Genomic DNA, 16,184 nt, shown 5'->3' on the forward strand with positions numbered 1-16,184 from the left:
TTCAAGTTATTTTAAAACGCGAGAAATTCCGACAAAAAGATGAAGATGTCTTTAATCCTTTCTCTGAGGTTAACGAAGGTGAAATTTAGGACCTTTAAAATACCTGACAAGTCAACCCCATAGTTTCTTATAAAAAAGACCCGATGTTTTTCGGTGAGGATATATGTAGATGTATTGTGGAACATGTTAAGAACTACACATCAGTGTACATGCATGCATGCGTGTGAATGAACGAGCGAACGAGTGATGCGACAAAAGAATACAGAAAGATATTTACAACACATTTGAATGTGCGGATAGATGCGATATAAAAGCATAATTCCTGGTATAGAAAATCGTATCGGTACGGCTCAGTCCAGTCCGGTTGTTTGTTTTGTTTTATTGGTTTTTAGGATTTTTCGTTAAGTTTATGGTTTTTGGATTCTCAAAAAGAGTTTATTTTAATCGCGAAAATACAATGATTTTGGGCCATCGGATTATCTATTTCCTTGCGTTATATCTCCACTTGAAATAACTTCTATGTTTTCGAATCTCAGTTAATAGTTTATGAGAATATTTCGTGCACGTTTTGTTACTATACAAATAATATGAATATGTGTGCAAGGGTGTATACTGCTGATGAATATACTTACGTTAAAATCGTTATGAAAAGAACAGCTTGAATTTTGTAAGAACAAGCGTGACTCTTATGCTATGTCGAGCAAGTAGAATCAAAACAATGATACTGCTAACAAAGTGCATTCGAGATCTTACTTCTCAACTTTACTTGTTCTAGCACTTACGTTACGAACGTTAAACTAACTAAGTAAAGTCGAGTCAGTATAGGAGTTGAATCATATAGGCATGCATGCGAAGGAAAGACAGAAGAGCTCTAAGTTCGTGCACTAGAGTTTGCCGAGGGCCTTCAGTAATTTGCATAACGTAGCAAATACATAATATAGAGGATAATCCTTAATAACTTCTCTAGCGGTAACAATCTGCTTATCATTGACAGATAGACTGATCAAATTCTATCTAACTCGATATATTTACGTATTATATTAATGTAGAGAGTATGCACTATATATTATTATTATTATTACATTTCCGAAATGAATTAATGGATAATTCGTTAAATACAAAAGTAAGAATTCCAAGAATGTGTTCTAAACTTATCAGACAATTTATTAAGAATATCTTCCATTCTTTAATTGAATATCTATTCTTATTGTTAGATACGAGTTTTAATTGAATTTACAAAAAGTGATATCTCCTTTTTTCTAACGTTTCTAACGACAACAAAAACGACGACATATGAGTCCGTTTTCAAGGAAAAGCTTTGGTTGGATGCATACACATGTCGAGCACGTATATTCCGCTAAGAGAAAAGTTTTTCTGTCTGTTCCGTGCATTTGCGACTTTGGATTGCAGCTGTTGGTGCAGCAAACGAAAAAGAGAGAGAGAGAGAGAGAAGGAAAAAAAGTGAGAAAAGGTATGAAGGGAAAAGTTTTCTAGGCATTTTCGCGTTGAGAAAAGCCGCAAGAGGTACGATTGCAAAGTGTCGAATACTTTGCAAGAACGATCGAAATTCGGAATGTCGTAAGGCTGGAAACAAACGTCAAAGTCGACAAGCAACGATCGATAAGTGCACGAGCTGATCCGCTTACCGATAGGCTTACGTTGCATCTTTCTCTATCTTCGAGATTCGACATTTCAAGAAAATCTATACGTAAATAAGAAAGCAAACAAAAGGATCAGGATAAAATAAATACAAAATTTTCATCTTACCTAATATTTTGTTCTGATTATTTATTTGTAGAAAAAAAGAATTATACATATTATCATTATTGATGAACAAAAGTAAATAATTTGATATATATAAAAGCAATTATTTCGATAAAAAAGTAAAAAAGGAATGTGACAAATTGAAAAGTGACGGTGTTGGTGGTTCGATTGGCGGTTCCAACGATTTGTCTTTTTTCTTTCGCGAGGAACAGTGCCGAAAGCATCCTCTGACTTCTCGTAAAATGTTCTCGTAAATCATAACGACTGGAAATCGACATTCGGACTTATCGTTGCGCGTTCTTCCGTATTCTCGTAATTCTTATTCGAACGACGATAACTCATGAACCGAGGAAAACGTGCTCTGTCACGACCATTATTTAGTTTTTTTTTTATTACGTACAAATGTACGATTACGTGTACAGAGTATCATTTTGTACGATTCTGAAAATTCCTAATAACTTTATGTATAATTCGATATATTATTTGGTCGAAAAAGAAGAAAGAAAAAAGAGAGGAACAAAAATTAGCAGTTAAACAAACATGTTCGTCATCAAGATTGGCACAAATCAGACTAATTAACGAACCAATTTCGAACTGCAAGAAATTGGTTAATGAAGCTACCAGTAAGGCATCGAAATATTCACTCAGCCATATCGAATTGCTCGTTGGAAACTTGACGAACCGTTCCTTTCGTTTGAATATGTTACTATCATCAAATCAAGTTTTATATTCGTTTTTCTCTTACCACTTTTCAAGAGAACGAATCTCTAGGATTAAAAAACAAAAAAAAACCAACAAGAAAAAATAGATTGGCGTAGAAACTTAATTTTGTTTTCCCCTCCGAGTATCTTACGTATAATAATTAATTTTTTTCAAGATCATTTCCAAACTATCAAAACTTTCAGAAAAATTGTGAAATTACGAACGTAATTATGCTCGCATTTGGGAACCGCCCAACGTTTTGTCCGGCACTTTAACGAAATAATTAGCAGCGATCGATGTAAATTGAAATTGTCGCGTGTTACAGCCCGAACGCGTTCAGAAAATCGATTACGAACTCAACACAAATCGACGATGCTAATTCGAATTGGGAAAGCTTAATAATGAAATAAAACAATGAAGTTAGTTCGTTGCAGTAAATAATATTAGGCGTTATTTTTTTTTTGGATTTGATTTAATATAAAGAGTCAAATCGAAGAACTTTGAATCTTTGGGTCAGGGTTGAATCTCAAATAACGTAAGACACTAAGAAACGCTCACGATGCATGCCGGTACTCGCGCATCTTTTATTCACGATGCCAGCAACTCTCGAACACGATATACGTACTTCCGTGAGATCCTTCACGTCAGATTTGAAGATATAGATACACATATTTATACGTCCCATAAAAAACGAACAGGGTTCTCGCTTCGATGAGATTTTATGATCTTTTTTCGGACTTTTTCCTATTCATCGGTATTCTAAATTTACGATTCGGTACGATTCAACCCAGTGTTGTTTCTTTCATATAACTGCAAACTTTTGACAAACGAGAAACAAAGAATATCCGAAAAAAAGGTTACGATTAAACGTTATTTTTGAGTAACCTATCAAAATACATGTCATCCTTTCCACTTTTCATCTTTTATTTTTTTTACAATTAGTGCTTTTACGAATAAAAAAAAAAACAAGCTATTAATCATACAACAATCTATAAATTTCGCTGACACGTGATTCGCATTCCCGACGAGTGCACCAAATTTATGATGAATACGATCGATCTTCTTAAAACGACATCGAGAGCTTGCACGTACGTACGGTTCGTCGAGGTAATTAATTAAACAGTTATTATTCGTCGACAACTGTATGCACTTTCATGATATCGTACGCGCATTGCAAAACGTTATGTGGGCGTGAGTTTAATCGATCAATGAAACGTCTAAAATTCATTTCTCGCGTTTGCATTGACGCGAAAACGTTAACAATGTTTCGTTAAATGGATCGATGTATTGCCAGTATTCTAAATATAGTAAAGAATATTATTATATTATAATAAATTAATTAAATATATAAAGTTATACATATATATATGTATGACTTCGTGATTCGATAAAAATCAAATGAATAATTTATAAAATTGATAACTTATTGGAAAGAGATTGATTGGATGGGAAAAAATCGAGTATCAAATTTTGCCGGTCAGTCAAGTTCAAATGAGAAAATCGATAGAAGTTTCTGCACGAACCAATCATCGATGTTCGGGTTTGCTCCTTCTCGCACGCGTAACTACGTTAAAATAATATTTGTCTACAAGGTCGTTTTGAACCGTTCAAGCAATGTACGAGGATTCTCGTAATGACGAACGAAAACGTCTCATTAATCATTGGTATTTTAGGGTTAACGAAAGGGTTACATCATTGTTTTTCATCGATTAAAATATCGTTTGATATAATGAAAAATTCGAAAAGTAGTTTGTCTTACGTAAAAAAATGTAATAATTACAACTTCGTAAAAGAGGTAAAAATAAGTTATTTCGTTTCTTGGAATTCAAGGCAACCAGTCGTAAAAATAAATCGTCTTCGTTTCAAAGTTGGAGAAATATATAGCCGAAAGGAAAGGAACTCGAAGCGTCGCCGGAAACCGCATCGTTTTAAGATCTACGGATCTGCGGAACTTGAAGTACTCTTTTTTATGCAACAAATTTCGTTGAAGTAACACGCAGTTTTTACTTTCGTTCTCCCCTCAATTTCGCGATTCAGTCTAGCGATTCTGTATAGGATCGCAGCACGAAAAAGCACGGAAAAGCTTTTTCGCTTCCCAGAACTAAGAAACGAGTAAAAGGTTACTTTATTCGTGAAACGAAATAATTTGATAAATAATACGATATTAAGAATTAAAGATTCAATTTGTCATTAATAATATTCCGATTTGGAATTGTCCAAAACTATGAAAGAAACATCCGGAACCCTAAAATAAACGTTTCGTAAGCAAATATATAAGCAATAAAAATCAGTGTTACGGTATTAATCTGTTTGGAACATTATCAAGAATATATATTGTCCTCTGTATTCATAACTCACACAACCAACAAGCATAGACGAGATTTCATTTACATATGTCGATCGTCATTATCCAAATATCCTGCGTATTTAAATATTAATGGAAATTCCGAATGTTTCGAAATACGCTCACGTTTGCGCAAACGAAATTTATTCTTAGCTAAGTAACTATTTAGAAATTATCTATCTATCTAATTATTTATTTATCCATCTATATGATCGTCGTAAGATTTTAAAATATTTAGAGAAAAAGAAGAACATTGGAAGAAAAGTAAAAGTGAACATTCGTATAGCCTAGAACCAATTTACATATTATACCTACTTTGTTCTATAATTATGATTTTCCATGCTAGAGAGATGCGACAAGAGTGAAGTTAAATGAAAAATTCAATATTCAGCAGAGCAACTATCTACCCTTTCATTGCCGATGTCCGAAGACTAGATTGCTCGGAATCATACAAGCGAAAAACTTTATTTTCCAAGTGGTACTGAACGCTTGTCCTAATTCTATCTCGCGTCCAACTCGGCCGAATCCTTTTTTTATTCCTATACTACCCTTATTTTTCCCCGTCGAGTATTACTAGCGTCCTATTCGCAAAACTAGCTCGCAGAATATACGAGTACATTTCAATCTGAGCATTGCCGATGCTTTCCCGCGGAATTAAGCTCGAACGTTCCTTTATCCTTAATTTGATTATCGGAAGATCGTGCGAGAAAGGATTATTCCAAATTCGTTTGATTGAAAACTCTTCCCCCTATGCATCATCGATCTTGAAGAATCTACAATTTTTTGGAATATAAAAATAAAAAATTTGTTATTATTAAATTCCTCTTCAAATATATTCCTGATTTTCCCGCGGTAGAATTTATTTTCATAATTAATATGTGAATCGATTAATGGTGTTGTATTCTTCATTACATTATTGTTTAATCATTATTCATTTCAAATATGATAATATGGAAAAAGAGATAGAGAAAGAGAGAGAGAAAAGCGTTTATGAAAATTCGTGAAATACCCAAACAAATTTGCGTTGTCGTGCGTCCGCGTTCGCACGATCGATCCGATTTGTAGCAGTGTTAAAATACGTATGTATGTTTACGCATACATTGCTCGTCCGATGCGTACGCGAATTTCGAACAGTCGATAAAATCGGTAGTCCAGTCGCGTTATCCACTTAAGCGCTAGGACAGCACAACACCAAATTGAAGTTTCGAATTAAACCGTCCGGATGATCCATCTCGTCTCGTGGACGCGGCTTTGCTATTTCTCTTTCTCTCTCTTTCTTTCCCTGAAGCTCGTTTGCAATTTTAGTAGCTAGCAAATATGTTCACGTCCGGCTCGTACGGGGTTAGAGTGAATGTATAAATCCTTTTGGACTAATCTGCCACAGTCCTTGCTTCTCATCCTACAAAAGGGAATATCTTCTAAAAATACTAACACTTGCGAAATTACTCTAATCAAACTAAAATTTGATATACTTTTAAGGAACGTTATGAAGAATTTGAATTAGTCTAAAAGTCCTTTGAGATAACTCGAAACATCCCTTTTTTCTAACTTTAATCGAGAAGTCGCGTTTATCGAACCTATCCCGATTTCATGAAAATATCTCGACAATCGTATTAGCTTGTAGAAGTTTGCTGATAATTCTTGATGGCATAGCGACGTAATGTCTGCTCGAGTTTTTCAAAAGAAAAAGAAAGAAAAACAAAGAGAGAGAGAGAGAGAGAGAGAAATTTTTTCCCATCGGAAATGCATCTTGTGAGAGAACGCGTAGAAAATAAATACATTCCACACACGTCCCATGAGTTTATCTCACGAAGGAGGGGTCCGACATATTGGGATCGTGCTAGTCACCTAACCACGTTTATGTACCCTCTGCGTCGACTTACTTCAACGAAACGAAAGTCCAACTCTTCTCTTTCCTATTCTACCGTCTCTTCTCTGAATTATAATGCCGACTGCTTTCAAGAAAACCACTTTACTTGACTTAATATTATTCGATTACGATATCGTGCTATCCTCGAAAGTACGACCCTCTTGCTTTTATAATCTAGTTATTTATAAGTCCTTCGCATCTTTCACCAAATATTCCCTTTTCGTTCCTATTGTTCCAGGTGTCGTATGAAACAATGGCGAAGAGATCTACCACCTACTTCCGTCATAATTACCTTTCATAACGAGGCCAGATCGACGTTGTTAAGAACCGTAGTAAGGTAAGTTTTATATTTTTCAATGTAAATGATATTGAACTTACGTTATGATTTAATAATCGCTTTTCAAAAAATAAACGAGGAAGAAAAAGAAAGTTGTGACTGCAATATATACGAGTTCTACAAAAGTGAAGAAATTCAGAATGCCGACCTATGGAATTTTCTAATCGTCGTTCCATCGTTCTATCGCGTGTCACGCTTACTATATTCGTACGCGTTCAAAATAGGCGAGACATCAAGCTCTCTTTTCTCTATTTTCTTCTCTCCTTCTTTCTTTTCGTTTCACGAGTTTCTGGCATCGAGCATAAATCAGAGATTTTTCTCATAACTCGGGGGGAGGTCTCGTATTAATTAAAACATTTTTCCATCTATGAAAACCGAAAGGGAAAAAAAATATGAAGGAGAGTTTCGGTAGTCAAGAGTCGGCAAGTTTTCGCGAAGGCTAAAGCAAGAGGCGTAACGGTGCCTTAAATTTATTTAAGACGACCATATAATTGATCGTTCAAATTTAACGAGAATTCTTAATTACTTTTTCTTCTTCTATGTTTTTTACTTTCTTTTTTACTTTTTTTAGCGTACTTAATAGAAGTCCCGAGCATCTGATAAAGGAGATCATATTGGTCGACGATTTCAGCGATCACCGTGAGTATTATATTTAATTACAATTTAACGTAGATCTTTACTAAAATTATAGACACATTTTTTTCTAAAAACATAAAATCGTCATTCGTCGTTCTAGCTGAAGATGGTGAAGAACTGTCAAGGATTCACAAAGTACGAGTTATTAGAAACGAAAAAAGAGAAGGTTTAATGAGATCAAGAGTTCGAGGAGCCGATGCAGCCACTGCTAGCGTTTTAACGTTTTTGGACTCTCACTGCGAGTGTAACGCCGATTGGTTGGAACCCCTTTTAGAGAGAGTAGCAGAAGATCCGACGAGAGTTGTTTGTCCTGTAATCGACGTTATCAGCATGGATACGTTCCAATATATCGGTAATTTGCTTTCCTCTATTGTCATTGAAAAATTACTCTCGCTTCAATTTCGAGTGGATTGACTACACTTATTGTTCATTTAAAAAATACAAATTATAGTTTTAAATTATGTTCGATGGTAAATTAAATACAAAAATATCTAAATCATTAATGTAAATGTTAAATAAACGTACGTGCAACGTGAAAAACGATTATCCGAGAAATTTCCAAATTCTATATGTATAGCGAAAAAATTTGATCAATACCATTTTCTATAACAGGTGCATCGGCAGATTTGAGAGGAGGGTTCGATTGGAGTTTGGTTTTTAAATGGGAGTATTTGAGCCAAGCTGAAAGACAAGCACGACAAAAGGATCCAACGCAAGCAATCAGAACGCCAATGATAGCTGGTGGATTGTTCGTCATCAATAAAGCTTATTTCGAGAAACTTGGAAAATACGACACTCAAATGGATGTCTGGGGTGGTGAAAATCTTGGTAAGACAATTGAACAATTCTCAACGTTCATTTCATTTAGAAATATCTATTTATGAATACTTGCCGATTATATATATTTATTCAGAAATATCATTTCGAGTATGGCAATGTGGTGGCAGTTTGGAAATCATTCCGTGTTCTCGAGTGGGTCATGTCTTTAGAAAACGTCATCCTTATTCTTTTCCTGGAGGTAGTGGGAACGTATTTGCACGGAACACGAGACGTGCTGCTGAAGTATGGATGGATGATTATAAACAATTTTATTATAATGCTGTACCTCTTGCACGGAACATCCCTTATGGAAAGTAAGTTTATTATTATACTAATCTACTAAATTAAAACTCATCTCTATATATTAAACCGATATTTTTTCTAATCCTTTCTCTACTTTTCGATAGTATTCAAGACAGAATGGAACTGAAACGAAAACTGCACTGCAAGCCTTTTAGTTGGTATTTGAAACACGTCTACCCCGAATTGGTGATCCCTACAAGTGAGGGTGGTCCAGGAGGATCTCTAAAACAAGGCACGGCTTGTCTGGATAGCATGGGCCATTTGCTAGATGGAAACGTTGGTTTATATCCTTGCCACGATACCGGTGGCAATCAAGTACGTACCAGTGATGCATTTAGTGAACGTAACGAAGCATTTTCTTCAATTACTTTCTCGGAAAACGCACGTTGTCCAAACGTTTGAACAGCTGATAAATTACTCTTCTTTCTATTCTTTAGATTTTTCAACCATAAAAAAACTTCTTAATGAGATACTAGATTCGGCCTTAAGATTTATAATCGACTAGTTTTATTTTTTGCTAATTCGAACAATCCGCAAATAAAGATTCGATGAATAGTAGTAAGTTTTGAACGAAGATAAAAAGATAGGAATATGGTAAGATATAAATTTAGAGCTAAATTATGGACGATTTGACGATTTCAGGAATGGGGCCTCACCAAAGATGGTCTGATAAAGCATCACGATCTTTGCCTGACGTTACCACTTTACGCGAAAGGCACGACGCTTCTCATGCAAATTTGCGATGGCAGCGAAAATCAGAAGTGGCGACACTTGGAAGGTGGTCTCATAAGGCACTCCAGGATTCCTGTCTGCGTGGATTCCAGATATCACGCTCAACGTGGAATCACCGCTGAGAAATGCGAGTCTAACGCGGAAACCCAGAGGTGGCATCTCTACAATCACACTCACTAGCTTCCATCGTCCTCTCGATAAAGAACGATAACCTTACTCGACCGCGTAATAATAATACATCTTTCGTCTCTAGAGTTCGCCGAATTTTCTAAAGGATCGATCCTTTTGTTATTTCGATCGTTTCGAAAACCGAACGTGCGAAACGAATTCTTTATTGCAAAAAAAAATAGAAAGATTTTCCTACTCTATCTTTTTTCTTCTTATCTTATCTTTCTTTATCCATCACACTTTGTTTGGGCCTAGAACAAATCATCCTTTTTTGAAACTTATCGCGGATCATACACACGGTTTTTTTTTTTTATTGTAAACCCCAATCATACGATGACTCAGAATTCTCTTTATATTATAAAATGTATTACGTACGGGTGCAGACAAGAAAAAAAGAAACGAAAAAAGAAAAGAATAAGGATTTCGTATGTTCCCATTGCGATTTGATTTACTTGAATACTTAAAACATTTATCTAATGATCTCAAAATACAATCGTTCGTGCGGTTAGTTGTTTTGTTTTTTTGTACATTTACATTATATTCAAGGTACTTCACTTTTTCTTTTCTTTTTTTTAAGTCGGATTTTTGGCGAAATTACTTTCGCCATAGTGATATTTTTTAAATATATTAGAAGATACTCGACAAGAGATTTTGCATTTTGCTTGTGAATACTAATTTGAGATTACAAGTACTACATACCTTATAGAGAAGAAAGAATCGATAGAACAATGTGTGCGAAATAAACCTAGGTTCGATTATTTTTATTTTTTTATATACTCTTTACTAGTCATTCACGATGTTATGTCTACTCTCCACAAGTGTGTTTATTTTTTATTGTTATCTATAAAAGATGTATGTGTAGAGGAACGAAAAGAGATTATTTGTTACGACTTGACGATTATCGATGGTCAACGATAGCACGAAGATCGATTAGAAAAGCTTTTTTAGTCGCGTCTTTACGAGTCTGAAAAAAATTCATCTACGCTACGTCCATTCTTTTTCTTTCTTTTTCTTCTTCCTTTTTTTATATAGCAAATTTAAATAAATTTTTTTTAGGCGTTTTCGGTCACATCGAGATTTTTTATCTCCGATCCAAAAGAGTGGAATTATGAGACGAAGCGAGTCGTTTCTCTTATTTCGACTCCACGTTCTATGATTCCCGAAAATATAAAGAGATTTATTTTTGTAAGAAATTATATATTTACTTGGTTGTGTGCGAACGGATGGGAATAGCGATACGATTTATCGTTTGATGATTTAACGCATTGCGGACCGATCTATCGATTAAGTATAATTATATATATATATATAATTATGTGTTCGGATCTCACTTCGATGAAGCGTAGAAACGATTAGTATAATTAATTATTATAAGCTCGTCCGCAACGCGTTAAACTAAAAGGCGAAAGTACATAAATATATTATATTACACGGTGACTTAAATAGCAATATATGATATGGATCTTTAAATTTAGGCTGATCGGCATGTGAGATGGCTTTTTTTATGCCTCGACTTTTCGCCGATAACGATTAACTGCCGCCGTTTTTGCGCCAGGATTCGCATCTACTGGAGATTGAAATAGAAAAATATTGTACGATATTGCGTGCTTGGCATTAAGCTTTTGTATGATATTGCGCCCATCCGAATGTCGTCGTCAATGTTGATAACCGTAGTCGAAAATGTTTGTTGGGAGATTGTTTTTTTACATATTGATACTTTAAATAGGTAATAACGTTTCTTAGTGTAGATATTATAAACGAACATTCGTTGAATAACGAATATATTGTACATTAATTAGAGAATGAGAAAATACGATATTAATGTGAATGCGTTACACACGCCTACGTATTCGTAACATTATCATTCAAATTTAAAGATTGACCGAATTAATATAGATTTTATTTTAAAATTTGTATTCGATAAAATTCACGTTTATCAGACATACCTGTTTTATATAAAATTATTATTGTAATATTAATGAATCATAATGTTACGTCTAAGTTGGTTGTTATATGCATACATAAATGTTGACGAATTCTATACGTCTGTTTCATATTTAAGATACGCTCGCAAAGTCAAAATGTGGTAGACGCGCATCCAGGTGCAAGAATTGTAGGATTTGTGATAAAAGTTTGGTCTTTCGGTGTTCTGCATCGGAATTCTTTCACTTTCCAGACAACTTTCTCACGAATTCCTACTTTATTAAAAATGGAGGTATTCACTTCCATGCAGAATTATACGAAAAAAATCTTGTAAATAATTTTACATATTCTATTATCTTCCTCCCGTCCTAAATTCTCGAAATACTATTTCACTGCTATAATAAATATCGATACTTTTTCTCTTTGCTTCCGTGCATGATAAAAAAGTTGAAACTACAAAGTTTCTCTATCTTAATTATGCTGATACTTGTAAATAAACCCTACCACAGTGAAAATATAAATGTAAATCGATGAAAGAATGGAGAATTGTACTTTCCAAATCTATAAACTGTATGATAACACAGAGAATTCGAGATTTAATTAAGATAGTAAGTAATCAGTCAATGTTAACATTCTTATCCTATAAAATATCTTTGTAATTGACGAGGAAACGCAAATAAAATACGAAGGCTAATTAGTGAAATATTCCTTACGTATTTTTATTTGTCATTTCTTCTGAATCGTTAGGAAAATCAATTTTACTATAAGAGAATGTGATTGTGATCGAATATATTTCAAATAAATCAAAAATATATTAAGGATAATTAGGATTGTAAAATAATAAAATCACACTGATTTTATAATTTTACGTCACATATATTAAAAAAAATAATTCCGTTTAAATTAATATTGCGAAATTGTTTTTTTTTAATATCATCTTTTCGTCTTATAAAAATTGATTTGTTTTCAAAGCAAAAATATCTATATTCTCCTCCATCCTATATTTCGCAAATGTATAATAATTATTACATATGCATAAATGTATACATACATATAAATATAAGATAAGATTACAATATTACAGTAATTCTAGATAAAGTTTTTCTAATAAAATTATAGGACACTTCTGCTGAAAAATATTTATTTATTCTAAAATTGATTTAGTTTAAAATTTGTTCATATTTTGCATATGCACAAAATCTTGATCCCATATGTCCTTTTCTACGATTTTGTATTACTTTTTTTCATTACTTTTTTAATCTTTTTCTTTAATTCATCAATATTTACTTCTGTATTTTTTACATTTTTATCCTCAAGTTTTTCCTCTGGTGGAATGAATGCCTGCTCTCTACGTTCAATTCTTCTCTTTTTAGCCTCTTCGTGTCTAGCTTCTTGCTCTTTCATTTTCTTTGCTCTCTTTTGTTCTTCCTTTAAGAAATATTCCCCAGATGCAAGCTGTTTATCAAGTTTGCTTTCTTGCTGTGGTGGTGGGAATGGAGTATACGGTTTCTTCTCTGTCTTTTTTCTTGGTTGTTTCCTCTTACTTACATTTTTACTATTAAACTTAGGTAAAAATCTTTCCCAGTTTTCATTTTTCAATTTAGGATCTTTTGCTAATTCTTTTTTAATCATTAATGCTTTTATATTATAAATAGGATGAACATTTTTCATAGTATCTTCAACGATACGTCTAACTTGTTGTAAACCTTTATAAGGTCCTAACGCAGAGACTGTTTGTCCTTGAACTAGTACATAGCAATTGGTTAATAATTCAATAGATTTTAATGTACATCCATTTGGACCGATCAATCTTTGTCGTCTCTTAACAAATTTTTCCTTATTTCTTACAAGAGAAGATATTTTTATAATATCAGAACCAATATCATCTTGTAATACTCTTGCTGCCTGTTCAAAGGGTACCGATCTAGACATGAGCTTTATCATATCACGTGCTTTTACAATAATATACGGATCCCAAGTCTTTCTTGTCGTTTTAACCGTCATGCTACCTTCCACCAGATCTAACTCTGCTTTGATCGCATATTCATCTAATGCTTTTTGTATAAGAGACCAATGTCCTTTTAAATACTGTTCTCTGTATTTTGGAAACAAAGTAGCAAAAGAACTTTCCTCTAAAAGACGATGTGGATTATCTTTAGGCTTAAATGCTGGAATTTTTAAGGACCAAGCATTATCCACAGGACCGCTAACTTTCGAAACTTCTTCTGAATCTTGATCACTCATTTTCTCTAACAAAATTTGTAATAACTACAATATTACACTAAATATTTTATTTTTAATAGAAATGAAACAAGATTTTTTTAAAGGTTATACTTGATATTTTTGGATACTCAATTATGCATACACTCAGCTTCGATTGTTAACAAGACTATCAATAAAATAATGTTTTATTTTGTATTATTTTATATTTTTTCAAAACAATGCTTCAGCCACGTGCTTTCACATAAAAACGCCATAACTACACTAAAACGCGTTTCCAAGAACGATTCATTCATAAGCGCTATCTGTCGACACGAGTTACAGACGTACTACTACGTACTATACTACGAACTACTTGGTAACGAAAAGAATTAAAACATTCATAATATGATACATAAACAAAACATACATTTGTACTTATTTTAAATGTAAATATACAATCAGAATTCATGATTACTTTAAAAAAAACATTATATTATTGTAATGTATATTATAAATCTTATAATATGATTAGAAGAATAAGTATTAAAAACTGTCGATAAAGCAGAGCTCAACCAATGACAAAAAAAAACAGGAGTATATAAAAGAACTATTAAAAAACGGTACAATATCTCAAAGAATATCTGTATATTCTTTCATAGTAAATAATAGTATATGACAAATTCTTTGATAGTATATATAGTATAATTAAAAATTGTAATAGATTCATAAATAATTCTATTTAATTTTTAGTGTATAAACAAGTGTGTGCCTTCAGAAATGCAATTATATAAATATTTAAAAATGAAGCAATTTAAGAGCCTCAAACAAAAAAGAATATAAAAGGTTTGTTGTTCAATCCAACGATGATCACCTGTAACAAAAAGCAAAATATATTAATCATACAATCAAGTGATAAAATAGCCTAGCATATAAGTGGTCCAATTGACAGATGCATTTTTCATTTGAATTCCCTATTTATTTTTATCCAATCTTTATTTACCGTTTGTAAAATAAAATAAAATTTAAACGCGTGATTTTAAATTAAAAAATACAATTAATTAGGAAAAAGGAAAAGTACAAATATTATGATAAGTTACTAATAAAAATAATATCCAATTAATTATTATAAAATACTTTTAAACAACGTTATATATACAAAAGAAAAATTGCAAATTTAATAAAATACAATCATAGTAAAATATCTTAAAAAAGAAACAAGAAAAAAGAAATGACTGTAATATTTACTGAACATTAATTAAACTTCAAAATTTAATAATATGAGAGAATTTTAATATTTTTGAGTCTAACTAATTAAAAACTTATGCACCTTTTGGACAATTTAGACACAGATTTGATGTGCCAAGGAGATGGAATGGACCATCATCTCCAAATACAACTACAAATTAATGACGAGCAAGTAAGTAAAATAATAAAATATAAAATATGACTAGAGAACTATTCTCGATAGGTTCAAACTTGATGTTGAACCTTTGAAAATAGCTCAATAGTCTATGTAGTTGCCCACTTGATACCACAAATTTGTGGGGGCCTCTTCGGCATTAGCCTCTTCGGCATTAGCCTCTTCGGCATTTAGCCTCTTCTTTCTTCATTCCCTGAAAACTGCATTGGACATTTTCTACGTGCGAAAGAGATAAGATCTTTCATACTACTTTTGCAAATTACTTTGCATTATTTTATGATTTTAATTCTCAATTATTAAAAAATTAATTTACATTTTCTGTTTATTAGTAAAGCTCGTGAACTATCAATGAACTTAGAGTTCATTGACATATACACGAGCACAATTAAACGAATGTCCAAGCAGATAATTATCGATGACCTAATAACACATCGCACTTTTAATGTCAAAAAATAAAATAGAATTAAAATAAATAATGCAATAAATGTTATGCATTTTCTTGCAGTATTTTCATATTTCATTCATTCCTTTTATTGAATTATATCAAATATTTCTAATTGAGAAAAATCGCGATTGTGCGAAATGCTAATATTGTAATACTTAAAACTAAGTATCAAATTCATCAAAGTATTTGCTAATTCGTTCGACTCTATCTTGTTCGAAATAGAATCGAAATAGAAATAAATCTTTCAAATCGTTGCAAATTCCTTTGAATCTCATGATACATAATGAAGATTACAGAAGAGTCACAAAATAAGTTTACAAAGCACAAGCATAATAGAATGAAATAATATAAATTTGTAACAATTCTGTATAAACCAGGAGGCGAAAATTCCACTCTGGAGTGGAAGCAACCTCGTGCCTTTCCTGGATCCTACCTACTTAAAATTAAAGTTTTCTCATTCGCTCAGAGAAGTATGCTACCTGCCTGCCAATTACTCATATTTAAAAAGAGCAAATACAC

General features: G+C 32.7%; 2 protein-coding genes across 4 annotated transcripts in view; one reads left to right on the forward strand and one right to left on the reverse strand.

Moving 5' to 3' along the window:
- LOC106787683 (polypeptide N-acetylgalactosaminyltransferase 2) overlaps positions 1 to 12,729 on the forward strand; it is a 97,010-nt gene extending 84,281 nt beyond the window's left edge. For all 3 annotated transcript variants that reach the window (XM_014750251.1, XM_014750252.1, XM_014750253.1), the window contains 7 exons: positions 6,919 to 7,017; positions 7,589 to 7,656; positions 7,754 to 8,005; positions 8,266 to 8,481; positions 8,567 to 8,786; positions 8,880 to 9,090; positions 9,418 to 12,729. In XM_014750251.1, the coding sequence (XP_014605737.1) occupies positions 6,919 to 7,017; positions 7,589 to 7,656; positions 7,754 to 8,005; positions 8,266 to 8,481; positions 8,567 to 8,786; positions 8,880 to 9,090; positions 9,418 to 9,687 (1,336 nt within the window). In that variant the 3' untranslated portion in view covers positions 9,688 to 12,729. The remainder of the gene's footprint in view (positions 1 to 6,918; positions 7,018 to 7,588; positions 7,657 to 7,753; positions 8,006 to 8,265; positions 8,482 to 8,566; positions 8,787 to 8,879; positions 9,091 to 9,417) is intronic.
- On the reverse strand, positions 12,585 to 14,122 carry LOC106787684 (KRR1 small subunit processome component homolog). The gene has a single exon (XM_014750254.1). The coding sequence runs from the start codon at positions 13,840 to 13,842 to the stop codon at positions 12,820 to 12,822; it is 1,023 nt and encodes a 340-aa protein (XP_014605740.1). The 5' UTR covers positions 13,843 to 14,122; the 3' UTR covers positions 12,585 to 12,819.
- Positions 14,123 to 16,184: the final 2,062 nt, after the last annotated feature.

The sequence above is a fragment of the Polistes canadensis genome, unplaced genomic scaffold (assembly GCF_001313835.1).
Source record: "Polistes canadensis isolate GaletaPanama2010 unplaced genomic scaffold, ASM131383v1 scaffold_110, whole genome shotgun sequence".
Taxonomy (NCBI): Eukaryota; Metazoa; Arthropoda; class Insecta; order Hymenoptera; family Vespidae; genus Polistes; species Polistes canadensis.